The sequence below is a fragment of the Bos grunniens genome, chromosome 5 (genome assembly GCF_055505025.1).
Source record: "Bos grunniens cultivar Pamir isolate PY7600 chromosome 5, Bosgru_T2T1.0, whole genome shotgun sequence".
In the NCBI taxonomy this organism is placed as follows: domain Eukaryota; kingdom Metazoa; phylum Chordata; class Mammalia; order Artiodactyla; family Bovidae; genus Bos; species Bos grunniens.
In genome coordinates this window covers 2,339,283-2,360,153 of record NC_141169.1, presented here as the reverse complement: position 1 = coordinate 2,360,153, position 20,871 = coordinate 2,339,283, and the positions used below count along the sequence as shown (strand labels likewise).

Sequence of the window (20,871 nt, the reverse complement as noted above, 5' to 3'; positions counted from 1 at the left end):
GCTGCTTAATGCTGGCTCAAATTGAGTCTGAAAACCCCATACTGACTAGTCAGAAATAATCCCAAGTACAACTCCTGCATGCATGTTAAGTCGCTTTAGTCGTGTCCAGCTCTTTGTGACCCCATGGACTACAGCCCACCAGGCTCCTCTGTCCATGGGATTCTCCAGGCAAGAATACTGGAGGGGGTTGCCATGCCCTCCTCCAGGGGTTCTTCCTGACCCAGAGGCCAAACCCATGTCTCACGTCTCCTGAGCACAACTCCTACTTAAATGCATACTTTTCACTATCACAAACAATTCTAGAAAATAAACATTGAACTAGAACAAGGGGCTTCCCAGGTGGTGCTGGTGGTAAAGAACCCACCTGCCAATGCAGGAGACATAAGAGATGAGGGTTCAATCCCTGGCTTGGGAAGATCCCCTGGAGAAGGACATGACAACCCACTCCCGTATTCTTGCCTGAAGAAATCCCATGGACAGAGGAGCCTGGAGAGCTACAGTTCATGGGATCATAAAGAGCTGGACACGACTGAAGCAACTTAGCAGCAGCAGCAGCAGCGCAAGAGACAGCAAACAGGCCAAATCCAGCCCACTGCCAGCTTTTATACATAAAGCTTTATTGAAATCCAACCACACATTCATTTACATACTGTCTGTGGCTGCTTTTACACCATACTAGCTGAGCTAAGCAGTTATGAAAGAGACCTCATGACCTACAAGCCTAAAACGGTTACTAGCTAGCTAGCCCCTGAATGAGAAGGATGAAATACAAAGATTTTGGCAGTTAAGAAACCAAGTCCCCATCGTGCTACAGAGGAACACACACGGGGGAAATAAAGTTGCCGTGTCTCTCCAGAATGTTTGCTCTATTATTCATAGTACCTCCAAAGCTTTCTTCATCTTACAAACGGACGTAAGCAGAACGGGTTTCAGGTTGAAAAGGAACTCACTGTGGCTAGTTTCTGAACATCTTCATCCGATGCTCCCAGAGATGCCAGGCCTATTTCCTGTGAAAACTGAGCAAACTTAGGGTCCGCAAGCAGAGGGACATGTCCCAGCAGCTCATGACACGTGTCTCTGACAAGAAAAACAGCACAAAGAAATGTTAGATGAGTTAAATTATCACCAGTAGAAAAAGACCTAAATTCTAAATATAACTTTGTTACTGTAATTAGTTACTGTTACTAAGTTTTACCAATCCGAAGATTTTTTTTTATCACATTTTAAGAACTGAAATCCATATGCATCCTACAACATATGGCATCTTAAATTATATGATATACAGTACTTTAATATTTTGCTATTAATATTAAAATCTACTATTTTCAAGTAGTAGATATTTGGCAGGAGTAGATCCTTGGCATTTTGTCATATGCCAAGCATGTGTTGAGTGTTTTGTTACATACATTGTCTCTTTTAATATTCAGAAGAAACTTGAATTAAAGTAACTTAGAATGCAACATTCTATAGATCATGGGTGGGCAACCTGCAGCTGTTGGCCAAATCTAATCTACTGCCTATTTCTGTAAAGAAAGTTTTATTGGAACACAGCCATGCCTATTCATTGATGTATTGTGTACGGCTCTTTTTCACTAAAACAGCAGAGTTGAGTAGTTGTCACTGAGATCATTTGGCCCGCAAAGCCTGAAATGTTTACTAGCTGGCCCTTTCCTGAAAAAAAGGTTGACTCTTGCTACAAACAGTCATAAAGGCAAAATCTGAATCCAGCTTATCATGATTTCTAAGCTCTTGCTCTCAACCCTTAAGTCACACTGCATCTCATGGTACACTTTTCTGGCACTGGGAAAGAGCAGAGGATCATATTGTCATCAAGTGGCTCTTCTCATGGACAAAATGTTATGCCTGTAACACAAGCAACTTCCTGGAGCCCTCACATGGGAAGACCCCCAGTCCTCTGTCTTGTCCAGCCTGAACTGGGTCATAACAGAGGTTTAGAGCCTCTCATTTGCCTGGGCTTCCACTTGGAGCCAGATGACCAGGGAAAGGCAGGTATGTGCTTCAGTGAAACAGTTTCCTGATACCAAACAACACTGCAATGCTTTCCCCTATGATTCTCTGCAAATGAGTCAAAAGGCAGACCATAGTTCATTTTCTTGACAAAACTAATGAGCCAGGTAGTAATTGAAAGATGTTTCCTGATATCGCCTGGCCTTCTCTTAAGTGTTATTTCTTCACATAGATGCTACAACATTAATGCCAGGTACCTCCACCATTAATACAAGTATAAAGCAAGCCAGAGGGTTATGAGGTTGAGGCAAGGGAATGGTGGTCAAGGGGAGATGATGGATACCACCGTAAAACAGACAGCATTCCTCAGTCAAAAAACCTCATTCCCACAACTCAAACCACACGTGCAGCCCTGGCCAGCCACTTCCCGGATATATCAGGTTGAGAGGACAGCCAAACGAGAATGTGTAGACATGATACTAAAAGAAAATCCAAATTCTTTCCCCATCAACTATGTGCCGAGAGTCTCCCTTTTTGCACAGAAATTGGATTTGTGGAAAAGACTATGGCGGTTACTCTCCAATCACACTGCTTAAGGCAGACAGTCAGACTCATTGGACTTTAGTGCATAAGAGGCATTTAAATGTTATCAGAACCCCTCATTTTACCTGTCAAGAAGTTAGAGACAGAAGGAGCAAAGGAAGAAAGCTAACATAGAGTAGGCTCTGTTATGTGCTGAGTACGGTGCTAAATGTTTTCATATCCCATTAGTAATTTCATCTTCACTTCCAAAGAAGTCTTATTAATGTGAGAAGAAGTCTTTCTAATGTGAGACCAGGGTAGGTCATGGTTACTGTGGCGGTGGATTTTTGGTGCAAAACTGGATTCACTTTTGAGCTTGTTAAATGCTTGATGAGGACAGTCTTCTATTAATATCTGCCGACGTACCAATGGAATCCAAACACTTATAGGTAGAAGGGAAAGTGAAAAGTAGCAGTTAAAAAAGAATGAAGGAAAATGTGAGTGATCCAAAGTCTTTAAGGAGTCAATTCTCTGTGGTAGAAAAGGAGTTATCACCTGGATTTCAAGTTAAGGTGTCATTATCAGAAAACTGTAACTCACAGTCAAGAGTCTTTAATAGCATTACAATGATAAGGTAATACAACCATACATAGAAGAAAAAAGAAATTGAAATTTGAAAGACAAAAAAATCATACAACACAGCAGAATAAATTATATTGTTTCATTAAGAATGAAAGCCTGAAGCCAGAAGTCTCGCAGATTTCCTAATGAAACATTCTGAATGCCTCGGCTCTGTTCTGAGCAGAAATGCTTGCTCTGTGTTTTGCTGGTTTGTACTTTCTTCACTGCTCAGTCTCCACATAGAGAGCCCTAGAAGACACTGCTGTTCAGATCAAGCGGAGATGTAGTTTACATAGTAACCCCACTTCTCACTGAGTCAAGGCTCTGAGCACCGAAATCTCAAGACCATAAATAGAGCTGTTACATTTTATGACTTTGGTGGAATATTCTCAGAAATAAACACTGGATTGGTCTCATTCCAGGCTCTTTGGCTAAGGCACATTGTATAGAGAAAGGAAACCTAAAGTGCCTGGAAACTCTTCAACCAGCAGAGAGAGATGTTTTACGTTGCTAATTAAAAAGTTGGTATTTTCTTTAGTTTCTCTGAGACCAAAGGACTTGGAAGCTGCATTGACTTCCGACTCAGAGGCTGAAAGAGGTTCCAGACTATTGGGAATCTTTGTATCAAATCAAACTTTGTATCAGTTAAGTTCTGGAGGGCTGATATCGTGCTATTTCACACTACTTTACAAAGCGCAATCCCTTTTATGTCCGGCAGCTGAAGTAGTTCATGGTCCCAACACTGGTTGTGTCATCCACAGCAGGATCCCTGAATATCTAATTATGAATGGGTTTCCGACGTGAGTTCATAACTATTGCCTGATCGCACCGCATCTCTCCTAAAACATTCAATTATCTGGCTATAATTGCACCTGTCAGCACATGCTGCCTTCAATCTCCACATCGGCAAACTTCTCTCTTTTCAACTCGGATCCCTTTGATGCATTTTCGCCTGAATAATGCTTCTCAGAGCCCTTTTCACAAAAGCACTCTGTTCGCTGGAAATATAGGAACTTTCAAAAGTGTTAACACTGTAAAACATCATGTCTCCTTTTGAAAAAGAGAAGAAGAAAAAGAAAAGCTAGAGCTGATACCAGACACTAAACTTTTTGCTGCTCTAAATTGGAATCTTCTCTGATAAGCCCTGTTAGGAGTCTAAAGCTTACAAAGGGACCTGGGCAAAACGCCCCCTGGGAATTCTTAAATCATTCTAAGGAAGTTGTGATCACTGCTGCTTGGGGAAAAAAAGATTCAAAACAAATCTAGCGTTCTTCTCCGCTTATCAGTAGTTTTTCAAAGCTGACTCCTCCTGTCTGGTGTTGAATTTTTGCTGTAAATTAAAGCTTTTAGGAAGTGAGTGAGCATGCCGCATTTGCTTCCCATCCCCAATCAGCACATCTGTCTTTGAAACCCTATTTTGATAGGTTTTGTTTGTTCTAAATAACACAGAAGCCAACACTGCAGCTAAATCCTGAAGAGAAGGAAAGGAAGATGGGGGTGGGGGAGGGTCGCTTTGATGAAAAGAGCAGGAGGATGAGCTGGGAGCCAAAATAGTGTATTTTTTTTTTTTTTTCGGCTTTCACACAACATTTGGTGGGTAAGTGCAAGTAATCCGGGATAACACACTGGGACACATTGAGGGAGGCGGAGGGGTGACTTTGTTTTCACTTCACTAAAGAGATAATAACAGGAACTAATTTGGTATTGAGGCAATTTTTCTCCGTTCTCATTTTAGAGCCACATACAGAGTTTCTGTAGTTTTAAAATAGCAGACTGTAAAATCTGGCCCAGATCAGAGTTTAGGCAGCTCTTATGATCACTCCCTCTTATGTCCCTGTCAGAGCACAGATATATTCATATGGGGCCCTCTTTTCATAAAGCTGAGCATCTGGATATTGCCCTTGCGGAAATCTTTCCTTTTTACCCCCTAGGAATCATTACTCTTCTTCACAACTATTCTTCTGAGACGGGCAAAAGATATTACAGTTAATTTTTTTTAATTTAGTTCAAGAAGCATTTATTGTAGTGCTATTAAATATCAAGTACTATGTTAGGAACTGAGGCTTAAAAATAAATAAGACAAAATCCTAGGATAACTCTTAGCAAAAGTCACCTCGTGGTTCCATAAACAGCAAGTACTAACTTTCCTGATCCAGTAAAAAAAAAAAAATCTTTTCTAGTTCTTCAAGTAGCACAAAAGAGCTTCAGGGGAAATCTGTACTTATGTCTCCTGTTCCCCATCATCTTAAATATTTCTTATTTCCTGAATAAAAAGAGATTTATAACTCTTCCCCTGTCTGCTTCCTCTCCCCAAATTTTCACTAGATATTAAAGGAAGCAATGTAACATAATGGTTATCAGTTTATAATCTGGATTCAGAACAAGCCCATGCTGCACGTTCCTGTGATGACAAAGTGACTTAGAGCAGCGTGGGACAGGAGGGTTTCCTGCAATGACGGAAATATTCTGTATCTGCATCATCCATTACGGCAGCCACTTGTTACAGCTGACTATTGAACATCTTAAACGTGACCAGCACTACTGAGGAAATAAACGCATGGTTCCATTTCATTTTAATTAATAAACTTAGACAGTCACATCTCTACCACATTGGACAGCACAGATGTATTGTTTTTTCATCTATAAACTGGAAGTTATCAGGGTCCTTATCTCCTGGAGTTCTTAGGTTTTGTCCTTTTTGAATCGATTTTATCACTTCAACAAGCAGCAGTAAGTTTCTCCAGGACAGAGGTCATGCCATGTTCATTTTTGGGTTCCTGGTGCGTAGGAAAGCTGGGCACATTTTAGATGTTCAGCAACTGCTTTCTGACCTTAACAGAATAAAGCAAAGATGGTGGGGCCCCATTGCACCACAGAGAGGTAAGCATATGTTACCCCAAGCATAGTTTTCCTAATCTCCAAGGTATCATAAGAGATCAGTGAAGTCCTTGGTTTTGCTATTTTCTAGTCAACTGTCCTGATGCTGAAGCTTTAATACTTTAGCCACCTGATGCAAAGAGCTGACTCATTGGAAAAGACCCTGAGGAAAAGACTGAGGGCAGGAGGAGAAGGGGACGACAGAGGATGAGATGGTTGGATGGCATCATCGACTCAATGGACATGCGTTTGAGAAAGCTCTGGGAGATAGAAAACGATAGGGAAGCGTAGCATGCTGCAGTCCACGGGGTCACAAAGAGCTGGATATGACTTAGCAACCAAACAACAAGTTATGCGTACATAGAGGAATGACCTGACTTCACTGATCTCTGGATTTACCATCTGTAAAATGGCAACAATCCTGCCTACCTCATAGCCACAGGCAGAATGACGCAAGCTGACAGAAGAAATGTCAGATGTCTTTTTCCTTCTTTCTTGTGGGGGCTTCTCTACCTGTTTCTCTACACGGTCGTAAAGAGGTACAACCAGTGAAGAGGTACAAGGTTACCTCTTCCTCGCCTAAAAGTCACTCACTTTGAATTTGTTCCGAATGTGCAATCTTAAAAAGCAAATATTCCTTAAAAAAAATTTCCCAGATCATCTCCATCTTCCACGCCTGAAGGTACATAAATGAGCTTCTCCCTATGACCCAGCACCGAGGGAGTATGAATTGTGAGTCTGCTGTGGGTGCTTTATGAGTGCTAATTTTGGATGACACACACCACACAAGGAAGGCACACCTTGGTGGGGGTGGAGTGATGGGGAAAAAAGAAATTCTGCTTTGAATCTGCTAAAATATATACATTCCTACAACCGAAACCTTTACCCCAAAAAATCACTACCATTAATAGCCTAAGAGAACAACAGTGCTCTAGCAGGCACGCAGGCACAAGTTAGGTTTTAAAATGCACAGGTTTTAAATAATGTATAGGGTTGTGTGCGGTGGTGGTAGAGTTCATAGAATGTCTATTGTTAGAACGCTCAGAGCTTTTGAGACAAAAGGCTTGCATAAAGATTCCTAGGGCTTATTTTTGCTTTGAGGCACCTCACAAAACTAGACAAAATACAATGACTGAAAACTTGGGAGGCTGGGTCTAGGAACATGTCCTTGCAACTAAGAGTGACCGGAATGTTTCAAAACACATCAGTCTCCACATGAATTTAAGAGGTGCCAAGGGAAGAGTGGACCTATTTGGTATTTTCTATAAAGGCTTTTTCTCTGCAAAGATCAAAGCCTTACTTCATCAGCCCTCACACAGGGAGGTTAAGTGGTTTGCCAACAGTCACACTGAGAGCTGACGATGAGGCCTGGATTGCGGGCACGTTGTCCACAGGGCCTTCTGCCTCAGGATGTACACAGTACTCTCCCATCTGCAACACTGCTCTGGAGTGAGGCACTTCCCCTCCTGTTTCCTAGTGAAATAAAAGATGCCCCCCTCGATAAAGGGGTGGGCTAACTGGCCCTGTGAAGATAAAGGAGAGAGTGGGCTCCTGACACAGCTTGGCAGCTGGATTGTCACCGGATGGAACACCATGGCACAAGACCATCCAGTAGACACAGCCAGGACTTCGGGTCCTGGCAAAGCAGGGCCGCCGGGTTAAAGAAAGTGTCACTCTCAACTATCTTATGTAAAATTTGTAATTGGAAAATCGAGAGAGAAACTACTCAACTTTAGGACACATACAAGTTTTGAGTTTTCTTCTGGGCTTGTGTGCTAAGTCGCCTCAGTCATGTCCGGCTCTTGGTGACCCGGTGGACTGTAGTCCACCAGCTCCTCTGTCCATGGGATTCTCCAGGCAAGAATGCTGGAGTGGATTGCCATGCTTTCCTCCAGGAATCAAAGCCACGTCTCTTATGTCTCCTGACATAAGAAGCCGTATTGGCAGGTGGGTTCTTTAACACTAGTGCCCCCTCTTGTGGGGTTAGCTTAATACAGAATGGTGGTTATTCCCACAGATGCTGGCACTATCCCTGAGTTCAAATCCTGACTCCCCTACTTACCAGCTGTGTGACCTTGAACAAGTTACTTAACCTTTCTGTGCCTCAATTGCCTCATCCATACATTCAGAATAATAAAAGTAACTCAGAACTTACAGGGTTGTTTTGAGTACTGAGTTTATCCACTTACAATGCTTAAAATAGTGCCTGGCATATAATAGTTGATATAGACATGTTTGCTGTTAATAATAATATATATACACACACATATATATGTATATATATACATATATTTAATTGCTTCTGATGCTTTTGTTTTTGAACTTATCTATGTTGGAGAATGGAAGGGGTGAAGATACTCCCAGGTTTTAGGGCCTCTAACATTCTACCTGACCCCGGGTGTGTGTTAGTTGCTCAGTCATGTCCAACTCTTTGCGACCCCATGAACTATAGCCCATCAGGCTCCTCTGTCCATAGAATTCTCCAGGCAGAACACTGGAGTGGGTTGCCATGCCCTCCTCCAGGGGATCTTCCTGACCCAGGGATCGAACCCAGGTCTCCCACATTGCAGGCAGATCCTTTACCATCTGAGCCACCAGGGAAACCCTGGGAATAGCCCAAACCAAATTTCTTCTGAGGGAGGAGATGGTTGCTAAGCTCGGAGTGTGAGCTCCTGGTTAAAACTCAGGAAAGGAAGGCCAGATGGGATCAGCTTTATGAGAACAAGCCATTCTCTGAGAATCACTGGAGCAATGCTGCTCTGCTATCCTGAACAGCAAAATGATGACAGAACTGTGGAGGGAGCCAGTTGGCAGGGCAGGAAGCTTGGCATCACACTTGGCAGAGATGAGGCTGATCTGTGGGGGAGGGCAATTTGAAGCTAAACAAGAGCTCACAGGGATGAAGGTTCAACCCTATAAAGCTCTGGCTCATCTTCCCAGCTCACCAGGGAGACCATGCCCAGACTTGACTTCAGCAAGCCCCGATATTAAAAACACCCAGGACAGTCAGGCCTTAAATCAGACAAACTCACAGACCCAGGATGTCTCAGAGGGAAAGGAGGGAAAGTTGGGAAAGGAAAGGTCCAGTGAAAGGAATCTGATCCAGAGAGGGGTAGTCAAGTTTCCTATCAATGTGAAAGCCTATGTCTTCAGCTGCTGATACCGTTAGTTAATAAATGAGGATTGATGTCTGAGCCACAAGAACAGGAGATGAATGCCACCTGCCAGTGTGCCCGTGTTAGAGAGGGTTCTGTTGTAACACACAAGGGCTAAGCACAAAGTTCACTGACTCGGCTTGGAAACCTCTAATTATTTCTAACCAGCGTTAGAAATAATTCACTTTTATTTTTCTTATAAAATTGAAACACAGCAGCAATTATAAGAAAAATCACCTGACTGCAAAACCTTTTTTAAACTTTAAAACAGTTATATTTTAAAATAACATTAATTGCCCCTGATATGTTCAACTGTGACAAGAAATATTTTTCTGAATGCAAATGTATCTGGCGATATTATGACAATACACGTTGCAGTGTGAGTCCATGGTGTCGTGAAGTATTTCCCAGCAGGGAAAGTTTGCTCTCTGATTTGAAAAGGGACACACGGGGAAAGAGCAGGACAGACTCACGTCAGCATGTGCTGAATCATCAGTCATCAACGCAGCCCTGAATGGGGACTCCCTGACTGAATAAGCTTATACTATGCTGTGCCAAGGATATTTTTGTTACTAGTACATTCAGCACAACATCTGAAAACAAAATAGAAGAAATCTTTTTAAATGTCTTCATTAAAACATTTTTGAAAGGGATTTCTGGTGCAAAAACTGCACTATTACTTTGGCAAGAACTCTACTGGAAAGACATACACTGTACTGGTTTGACCTCTAAGAACTGACATTGAAGAACGTATGTTATATTGAAGCATCAGGTTTTAGAAGGGGCCGGTGTTCTCCCTGAGCAAAGGAGAAGGGGTCAGAGTGCTGTGCTGTGGATCTGTGTTTCAACATTGCTCTGGGCAATAGTTTTGGTTTCTAACGTACAGAACCTTGAACTATCGGCCACCTCTGGTCTCCATCTAGAAATATAGATGGGTGGGTTTGGCCTACACTGGAGAAAACAAGACTAGATTATAATACTTTAGCAAATAGGACCTTCTTGGGACTTCCCGGTGGTCCAGTCGTCAAGCATCCACCTTGCCAGGCAGGGGACACAGCTTTGATCCCTGGTTGGGGAACAAGATTCCACCTGCCATGGAACAACTAAGCCCTCGCAGGGCAACTACAGAGCCTCAAGAAAGATCTCACACGATGTAAAGATCCCACACAACAAGGCCAATTAAACATTTTGTAAAAAATAAAAAAAAATAGGCCCTTCTTGCTTTACCCTCCTTCATTTCCTAGACCTCAGTCAGTCCACACAGCTTCTGAAGAAAAGCATGAGATATGGCCCCAGGAGAATATGGTTTTATTAAGCCATATTTCTCATTAAAGAGCTCTGCATTTCTGAGATGCCACTGGCCATCAGGACTGCAGATAAAATTGAAAACCATATAGACAAGTATACATGCACATGCATATTCAGTGAGTAAGAATTCAGCATCACCTGGCATAAAACTCAGTCAAGAACTGTTTCAACTATGAAGAACAGAAGCCACAGATCGCCTAAAAGGAAGTGACCGGGGAAGAAAAACCGAATGAACTAAAGCAGAGCTAGGAAGAAGGGGGATACATACAACAGCTGAAAATCCAAAACACCTCTGAAAGCTGAGATCAGAGACGAGACCAGGGCAAGCTCCCTCCCTCCAACTCGCTTCTCCCGGCAGTGTGCCCTTGACTTTCCTGCACTACATCTCCACCGCCCCTCCCCAGCAAGAATCTTCTAGAGACAAATCCAGAGATGCTCCTACTGTTCTGTCCACTCACTTCAAACATGGACAGCACTACCCAAGACTGTCCTGCACTGAACCTCCAGTGTCCCTCTCCAGCAAGAATCTTCTAGAAACAAATCCAGAGATGTTTCTAATGCTCTATCCACTCACTTAGATGTAGACAACATGTCCACACACAGGATAGTCCTGCAGGGACCTACACCAACACTTGCAGATACAACCTCAGAGCATCTCTTCTTTATGCCACATTTAAGACGTTCATAGAGAACTCAGAACACTTCACAGACTGACACTGTTTTTTAAAGGAGGGCAATGAGCTTTCCTGCCTTTAAGGTGAAACTAAATTCAGAGGTTTTTTAACCCTTCTTCTTAGCACCATGTAACACGCAGTTGGGTCTCCTTCTCTCTCTCTCTCTCTCTCTCTCTCTCTCTATCCCATTTTCATGAAGGGAAGATGGGAACAACCTTCACATTTCCTTTACCTCCACTCCTTCAGCTTCACAGTGAACAACCAGTTTTATCATTTGAAACAATGTACATTCTCAAAGCAAAATCAATGAACAGAACAGGCTGCCCGTCCTGGGTGTGATTTAGAGAGAAGACGCTTCCAAATGGTCCAAATGGGCAGCCTTCAAAGCTTCGGCTGATGTTTAAGATTCCCCCATTAATGGTTCATGAGTTTACCTGAAGACACTTACTATATAAAAATGACTTATTGATGGAGGGGAGTCCAGCTACAGTTCCTGAAATCAGAGTGAAGCTGCGGGAGCGGGTGGAGGATCTGCAGCCCTGCAGGGGGAGGCGCTCTCAGCACACGGGGCACCGCCAGGCCTCCCCTGGGCCCCTCTCTCCACAGATCTCACATGGAGCCTGGCACTTTGCATGTGTCTCCCTAATCAGGCACCTCCTGGTAGCAGCAGCATTCACGGCTCCAGCCCACTTTGGCCTCAGTTTTCACTCTATACGCCAGGTTTGGGGATCCACTCCAAACTCAGTCTGGATCTTCTTGTTCCTCTGTTGCCTCTGCCAGCTGGCCTTGAGTTAATTACAGTCTGATGAAGGAGACTGACACATGAACAAATAATTACCATGCAGTGCTCTAAGTGCTAAAATAGAAGTAAGGCAAATGCTACAGGAATATCCAGTACTGCCTGGGAAAGTCTTCACACAAAAGGGTGCAATTGAGTTTTAATCCTGAGACTTAAAATGATCTCACAAGAATCATTCCAGGGTAATGAACCACCTGTGCAAAGAGATGGAGGCAAGAGCCAGCAGGGCCCCAGGATGGTGAGAAGTCCAGTGTGGCTGGAGCATAAGGTTCCAGAAGGGGCAGAAAGAGAGACAGAAGATGTGATTTGATGATCTCAGACATTTTCCCCCTGAATGTAACAGGGAACCAACAGAGGTTAAACATGAGAATGCTATACTCACATTGGTGTTTTAGAAAGGGAACAAAGCCTACAGTAATTGTCAGACAGAGTAGCCATGTTAACACGACCTGTCAAATATCTCCTTCTCAAACAGTGGCTCCCACTGGGGAAGATGTTGCCCCCTGGGGACATTTGGCAATGTCCAGAGACAACTTCTGTTGTCACATCTGGCAGGGGTGGGAGCCTATGCTTGACATTTAGCAGGTAGAGGCAAGGGATGTTGCTAAACATTCTACAATACACAGGACAGCCGCCTACAACAAAGTGTTATTCAGGTCAAAATATCAACACTGCCAAGGTTAAGAAACCCTGTTCTAAAAGATGATATGGCCAGAGGGTACAAGGTGACACAGCCCACAGGGACTCCTCAGAGAGGCAAAGAGGAGACCAGGAGATTGTGGGGCTTCTCACATTTTGTCCTGCCCCCACCAGCAGGTGTGATGCTCACACACCCATGCAACTTGGAGCTCGGCTTCTTTCCCTCCTTCCACAGAGTGAGAAGGACACTATTACGGCCATAACCTTGAATTTGACCCAATTGATTTTTTTTAAGGAAATCGTTTGTAAACTTCAATATTCGATTAGTGACATAGGTGCTTGCTGATCAAAGCAGGCTGATCAACGAGGTGCATAATCCCTGCCTGGGGCAGTGCTCCAAGGGAGAAAGAGCCAGAACACCCCCTCCCTTCGGGCAGAATCCGTGACCTTTCAGTCCAAGTAGAAATGCATGGAAAAGCAGCTCCTCCCTCCTCTTCCTGAGCAGGAGTCGCTGATTCTCCAGGACTCTCTCCTCTACTGTCCCCCAGGCCAGAACACTCCCCAGGGGAGAAACCCAAATTGCCGTTGCCATTTTAAATTCAAGTCCCAGTTCCTGGCGGGCTTAGAGACACTGGAATTTTAAAATGTAAAATGGTAAAACAAGCCATGCTTGAAGCCCAATAATATATTGGGAGTGGGGATATCAAAGTACATTCTACCCAGATCAAAAAGGAAAATAAAGCTTTTTTTCAGATAACATATTTTTGCTGCTTTCATTCTCTTTGCTAGCTGCGTCTTCGGGGCTCACCTTCGTCTCATTAGCGCTGACTCCACCACAACAGTTCAGCAGCTAGAAGCAGTTATTTGGAAGCAGGGTACAAGCACCAAACACAGGAGTCACGTTGAACTCCGCAAATTGGAGAAACTGCCCTCTTGCTGGTTCTCAATTGAGGAAATGGGATTGCATTTAAAAGACAATGCCTGTGAAAGAGCTTGGGCAGTGTCAGGTAGTTAGAATAGGAAACAGGAGTCCAGAATGGCCGTGGCTAAAAGACAAGGAAGGGAAAAGCCCTCGAAAATAGAACAAAGGAAGGTCCAAGGACCAGAGTGAGGACTTCAGGTAGAATAAACAGCACTCCTGGCTAAGCCCAATTTGCATAGGGCAGGCCCAAGGGAAGGGAAAAACATAAAAAGAGGAGCCAAAGGGCTCTCTCTCCCTCTCCCTCCCTCCCACCCCCGCCAAAACCCGAACCCCCGCCCCCACCTAGGTGCTGGCGCGCTGCTCCACTCTCTTCTTTTCGCATCTTTGAGTCGGCATGCCCTCACACCTCAAGGATGGATTCTCTTGCTATTATCCAAATAAAATAGAGCTGTAACACTAATTTGTCTAACAGCTATAACACAGTCTGTCCAAGACCCGAGAGCTGTGACGCGCCGAGGGCTTTAATGTCCGTCGATCCAAATTTCTGTTGTGACAAGACAGAACCGAGCATACACTCACTTGACAGACAGGAAACAGAATTTCATAGACTCAAACTACAGCATGGGGCTGGGAAGAGACCTGGGACTCTGCAAGACGTGAGGATTGAAGGGATCTTTACAGAGCGCTGTGTCTGCACAGTGTGCTCCTGGAAGGACGCAGTGGGAAGTGGCAGCAGTGGTTGCTGCTGGGGAGGACGCAGCGGGTATCAAGGAGCAGAGGAAGGGAAACAGTCACTGTTCACAGCGGGCCCTTCTGTAAGTTCTGAATGCTGGATGGTGGACATGCATCACCTACACATAAATCATCATCATCATTTAAGAGACAAACGAATGATATAAACCCCACAGAAAAGGGGACTTTCCTCGTGGGCCAGTGGTTAAGACCACGAGCTTCCAATGCAAGTGTGCAGGTTCGATCCCTGCTCAGGGAACTAAGATCCACATGCTATGTGGCTTGGCTAAAAAAAAAAAAAAAAAAATTTAAATAAGAGTAACTTTAAAAATAAACTCACAAAAATGAGCCTGTACAAACAATCCCAAGTTAGCAAATCTCAAGTTTCCATGCTTTCATTTAGCGTCCTCTTGTTGTGTGGTCGGGGGAGTTGTGAAAGAAGAGAACACCAAGATCAACAGTGGGCGCTAAAATTACTTCTGAGCTCTCAGCTCTGACTCCCAACCACCAGGAGCTCCTCTGTCTGGAGGTCCCTTCCATGGGCCTCTCCAAGACAGGATGCTCCAAATTCAAATCCCCCTCTTGTCTCCCTCTTTCCTTCCCTCTTTCCTCCAAGCCTAAGCCCCTTCTGATATTTTCCAGTATTATGAGAAACAACTACCCATCCAGCTTCCCAATCTAAAAGCCTGAGCACTGCCTTAGGGACCGTCTCACACTCATTACAGTTGCAAATACTGTAAATTCCATCTTAACGATGCATTTCACAAAGGTGTCCTCTCCTGCTGTCCTACTGATGCCTTACACACCGTATTCCTTCCCTGGAATGGGACCTCCCACCAGTCTCACAGCGAGTTCATGCTCCATGTGTCCCAGCCCTCACCCCCATCAGCTTCTTTAAACACGATGACTTCATCATGCTGAGGAGCCTTGGACAGCTCCCTGCTGCCTACAGAATTCAGTCCAAATGCCCTATTTTGACAAATGACTGTTTACATTGTGCACCAGTCGATCCTATCCATCCTCAAGGAAAGCAACCCTGAATATTCATTGGAAGGACTGATGTTGAAGCTGAAACTCCAATACTTTGGCCACCTGATGTGAAGAGCTGACTCATTGGAAAAGACCCTGATGCTGGTAAAGACTGAAGGTAAAAGAAGAGGGTGGCAGAGGATGCGATAGTTGGATGGGATCATCCACTAAGAGGACATGAGTTTGAGCAAACTCTGGGAGATGGCGAAGTACAGGCTTCCCTGTACTGCAGTCCATGGGGTCGCAAAGAGTTGGACTGAGCGACTGAACAACAAAATTGCGAACAGAAGAATCATTTCACCCCTAACACATGCCCGCGCTCTGACCACTCTTAAGTAATCAGCCTTGCTCATTTCTGCCTCTCCCTGCCTCCACATCTTTGCACTGGTTGTTTCCTTGACTTGAAAGCTTCCCCCTCACCCCACTTTGCTTATCCAAAGAGAAATTCCTGTCCACCCTTCTAGACCCCTACTCATCTTACATTTCCTCTGAAAAGCCTCTCAGGACTGCTGCCTCCTCTTTGCTCCTCTGACACTCTGCACATATACCCCCTTACCACACTCTTTCATAATTGTTTATGTTTCTATCTCTCCTGCCAGAAAAGTCAGAGGCTTTAAAAAAAAAAAAAAAAAGCAGCCGCTATATTTTATTCATCTTTGAATCCGCTGCACCTCCCTGCTAGCATTGCACATAAATGTTTGCTGAATGAATTGGCAGCAAGTACTTTGGTAAAAATATAACACATTATTCCCCCAATTCTATAGACCTCTGTGGCTAAAATCTCATTTCTTTGGCCTCTCTCTCTCTGCATACCTATTGGCACGCTACCACAGGTCTCAGGAGGGCCGGTTATTCAAACAGAGCTAACAAAGTGCCTGCTATTTGTAAACAGGGCCATTTGTAAACCCTCTGGGCTAGATTTAGAGATTGCCTATCCAACTCTAACAGCAATTCTTTGAGCACTCATCCACTCTAACAAGTGTTTCTTTCCCAAATGTCTGGAGTCGTATAAGTAACCTTTGTTTACCCTGAAAACATTTTCAGGGAAGCTGAAAGGAACTAAAAATAAAACATAAAAAATAAAAACCATGTAGTTACCCTAGAGGGACCCACCTATCAGTGAGCGTCCGGTACCCTGGGGCGGAGCGGGGTGGGGGGCTATTCAGAGACTCAGCTCTGAGCCCTGGCACTTCCGCTGTCATCAGCTACTTTACTGCCTGAACCTCCAAGGCTCTCTGCTCCCTAGCGAAGACCTTGACAGTCCATTAATCACAAGACTATTCAGGTAAAACAGCATCAAAAGCAAAGTGATAAGCTTGGTGGCCCGAGGAACAGTGGTCTTTAGGGTTCCTGGACCCAATTCCTCTCAAATAAAGTGGGCGCTGACCGCCGTCCCAGTGCGGTGGTCTCCGCCCCACCCAGGCTTCCAATGCGAGTACTCACGGCTCCGGGGTGTAGAGGGGGTCCGAGCCGTGGCGGACGTACTGAGTGCAGTGGAACACTCTGTAGGCCAGTCCCGCCAGGAAGTCCCGAGGGCTCAGGTATCCGGCCACTGGCCTCACCGTGAAGCCAGATCTTTCTAAAGAGGTAACAGAAAGAGTCAACTAAGTATTAAGGCGACAGGACTTGACGGCCCAAGCAGGGCTCCCTATTATTTTTAAGGACGTTCCAGAAACAATGTAATCAAGGTTCTAAAACTCTTGACAATTGAATGACATACACTGTTAACAGCTATCACATTTGTGGCTTCTGATAACTAAAATATACTCACGAATGATGGTTTCCAGGGGAACAAGACATTCATTAAAATGGAAAGAAAGGTGAAAAAAAAAATAGGATTTAAATTCAGAGACCAAATTAGGGTAAGAAAGCTCAAATGCACAGAAGACTACAATGTAAACTTTTGGTGGTGAGCATACTAGACTGCACACAGAAACCGAAATGTAAGGTTGTACACACGAAACTTATCTAATATTCCAAACCAATGTGGCCTTGATAAGAAATAAATTATTTTAAAAGACATCAGATTGTGAAAGACTGCTACACATTTTGTGCTTCTATTTACGTGATGCCCAAACAAGGAAAACCTATAGACAGAAAGCGAATCAGTGGTTTCCCAGGGCTAAGGATAGGAACAAGGATTGATTATAAAGGAGCAAAAGAAAGCTTTCTGTAGTGATAGAAATGTTGTAAAACTGAATTGTTGTAATGGTTACAATTCTATAAATTTACTAACATCACTGACTTGTACAGTTACAAAGGGTAAATTTTATTTTATGTAAACTATACCTCAATGAAGCTGCTAAAAAATATAAATACAATATAGTGATGCTTACCATGTATCACTTGATATCTTTCTAAAGACACACCTAGATAAGAATACTTTCTGTGTGTATGTGGTCAGTGAACACACTGCCAATTTAGCCTGTTGACTAGCACTATGGAACTGGTTCACACTACAGCTTTTTATTGATAGTCAAACCTATGGTTTTTCCAGCAATCATGTACGGATTTGAGAGCTGGACCGTAAAGAAGGCTGAGTGTCAAAGAATTGATGCTTTTGAACTGTGGTGCTGGAGAAGACTCTTGAGAGTCCTTTGGACTGCAAGAAGATCAAGCTAGTCAATCCTAAAGGAAATCAACCCTGAATACTCATTGGAAGGACTGATACTAAAGCTGAATCCCCAAAACTTTGGCCACCTGATGTGAAGAACTAACTCTGGAAAAGACCCTGATGCTGGAAAAGATTGAAGGCAGGAGGAGAAGGGGGCAACAGAGGATGAGATGGTTGGATGGCACCAATGACTCAACAGACATGAGTTTGGACAGGCTCCTGGAGATGGTGATGGACAGGGAAGCCTGGCGTGCTGCAGTCCACGGCGTCACAAAGAGCTGGACACGATCAAGCTACTGAACAACAACAGCCCCCTAACCCCTTCATTCTCCATTGTCATATCCCATTTCTTTGATATTATGAAAACAATTATATTAATTGTGACAATTTGAAAGATACCCTAAAGCTGTACCTGCTTTATTGGTTTGTGGTAAGAGGACAAAAACAAAATAAGCAGAATACAATAAAATGTATGAAAATCACACTAGATGGCTAACCCAGTTAAAGACTGCCTCGTGCTTCCTGCTCATCAGAGCCCACAAAAAAACAACAGGAGGGCTCTTCTCTCTGATACCAGCACTGTAAAGGCTCCCATTTTGAAAACCTCAGTTCATTCGGAAAGCACCTTTGAATGGTTAGAAATAGTTTTTAAAGATAAAAACCAATTAAGTGTATAAAACAAGTCCACCCTGGGATCCTGGGTACCTACAGGGAAATAACCCTATTCTCAGATATCCTCATGCCTATGATTCTAACAATATTAAGGTCATTCCAAAAGTTTCCAGGTAGATTCATTATTCCCCACTGAAAATCAAAAAGACAAGTGTGTATTTTCTTCTTTTTGTATTCTATGCCAGTATCCCACATGTGGAGTACAAGGGGCTATTCTTTAATAGCTGTATATTTTATTTTCTTATAAATTTTAAAATGTGTATCTATCACATCAAGAACTTTGACTTTGTGAATACCATTGCTTAAGAAGTTTCTTTTTAAAATAAATCTGGTATTTTAAAAGTGGTCAACTAAAAGAAATAAAAATACACACAACTTATATTGTGCTTGCTGTTTACCAATGAATGATGCAAACTGAGTACCCAGGACACCCAGTTTACCAAGGTGGTGAAAAAAACAGCAATAATAGTAGTGATCATAACTGAAACTCTGGTACGCTTAATGTGTGCCCAGCAACAACTTTAGGCACACAATGTTAGTTTCCCCTCCCAACCTTGTAAAGTAGATAAAATTATGATCTGTGTCTGCAGAGAGGAAATGGAGGCAAAGAGAAATTAAGGCAATTCATCCATCTAAGGTCACATAGCCAGGAACTGGTGGAGCCGGGCCTCAAGCCCAGGCATTCTGCATCCACAATCTGTTCTGTACCATACTGCCCCTCATAAAAATATTAAACTAGGTGACAGATATGGAAAATATTGAGATGGTAATGTAATTACTGGGGTTTGAGAAACAAAGCAGTAAAAACCAATCCTCATAGGACTAATCAAGCCCATGGTAAATATATAATACATACCTCCATGGGAAACAAAGAGAGGCAAGCCAGAGGCGGGGCCATCAGGGAACATGGAATCTAGTTAAAACCAGCATAAGGTATCACATAATTAGGGGCTAACTGAGTGATACTGATCAGCGGTTCTTAACTCTTTCAGTAACAAATGCCATGGATGGCAACCATGCCCAGGGCTTGGTCCCCTAACCATCACGCTAAGGGTGGTTCTCAGGGGACCCACTGTCAGGCCATGACTGCCTTTCCCCTGATACACACATGATCTGGGATGAAATCGGGAAAGGGAGAGGTCACGGTGGCTGTTACAATCAGGATTCAGAGAGAATCCAGGGCTCGCTCCGAGTCTTGAGTAACACAAAGAATTTGAGTAGGTGGAGGGATGACTGTGGTGCTGGAGAAGACTCCTGAGGGTCCCTGGGACAGCAAGGAAGTCAAACAGTCCATCCCAAAGGAAAGCAACCCTGAATACTCATTGGAAGAGCTGACGCTGAAGCTCCAATACTTTGGTCACATGATGCGAAGAGCCGACTCATTGGAACAGACCTTGATGCTGGGAAGGCAGAAGAAGAAGAGGGTGACAGAGGATGAGATGGTGGGAGGGCACCACTGATTCAATGGACATGAACTTGGGCAAACTCCAGGAGATGGTGACAGCCAGGGAAGCCTGGCGCACTACAGTCCACGGGTTTGCAAAGTCAGATACAACTTGGCAACTGAACAACAAGGGACGACTATGCTAGCAAGTCGCAGAGCCTAAGTAATGATATGAAGACCCACAGCTAGAACAAAGGGTTTGTGCAGAGTGGTCTTGGCAGGAGACACCCTGGGAAAACTGGGTCAGGGCCGTGAGCTGAGGATGAGCAGCCAAGAGCTTGCCTCTGTTATAAAGCAGAGGCCAGCAAACTACGGTCTGTAGTCCAAACCCAGGTTGCTGCCTGTTCGTATACACCTGTGAGCTAAGAATAGTTTCTGCATTTTCAAATGTTCACGTTTAAACAGTGATATGCTGCTGCTGCTAAGTCGCGTCAGTCGTGTCTGACTCTGTGTGACCCCACAGACAGCAGCCCACCAGGCTCCCCCGTCCCTGGGATTCTCCAGGCAAGAACACTGGAGTGGGTTGCCATTTCCTTCTCCAGTGCATGAAAGTGAAAAGTGGAAATGAAGTCGCTCGGTCATGTCTGACTCTTAGCGACCCCATGAACTGCAGCCTACCAGGCTCCTCCATCCATGGGATTTTCTAGGCAAGAGTACTGGAGTGGGTTGCCATTGCCTTCTCCCAAAGTGATATAAGTATGTACTAATAGCCTCAATTTTGGCTCCTGGCCCACACAACCTAAAATATTTACTGTCCATCTGGACTCTTACCAAAAAAAATTAAAAGTTTGCCAACCTCAGTAAAATCAAGGGGAAGCCACTGATAGCTTCTGAGCACAGATGCCAGGAACAAAGGAATTCTAGGGAGCTTCACCTGGGAGCTATGGACAGGAGA

At 43.9% G+C, this 20,871-nt stretch overlaps 1 protein-coding gene across 1 annotated transcript in view; it reads right to left on the bottom strand.

Moving 5' to 3' along the window:
- TPH2 (tryptophan hydroxylase 2) overlaps positions 1-20,871 on the bottom strand; it is a 102,913-nt gene that overhangs the window by 45,905 nt on the left and 36,137 nt on the right. Inside the window, exons 7-8 of the mRNA XM_086398683.1 lie at positions 16,690-16,825; positions 951-1,077 (exon numbers count right to left, since the gene is read on the bottom strand). Coding sequence (XP_086254809.1) covers positions 951-1,077; positions 16,690-16,825 — 263 coding nt within the window. The remainder of the gene's footprint in view (positions 1-950; positions 1,078-16,689; positions 16,826-20,871) is intronic.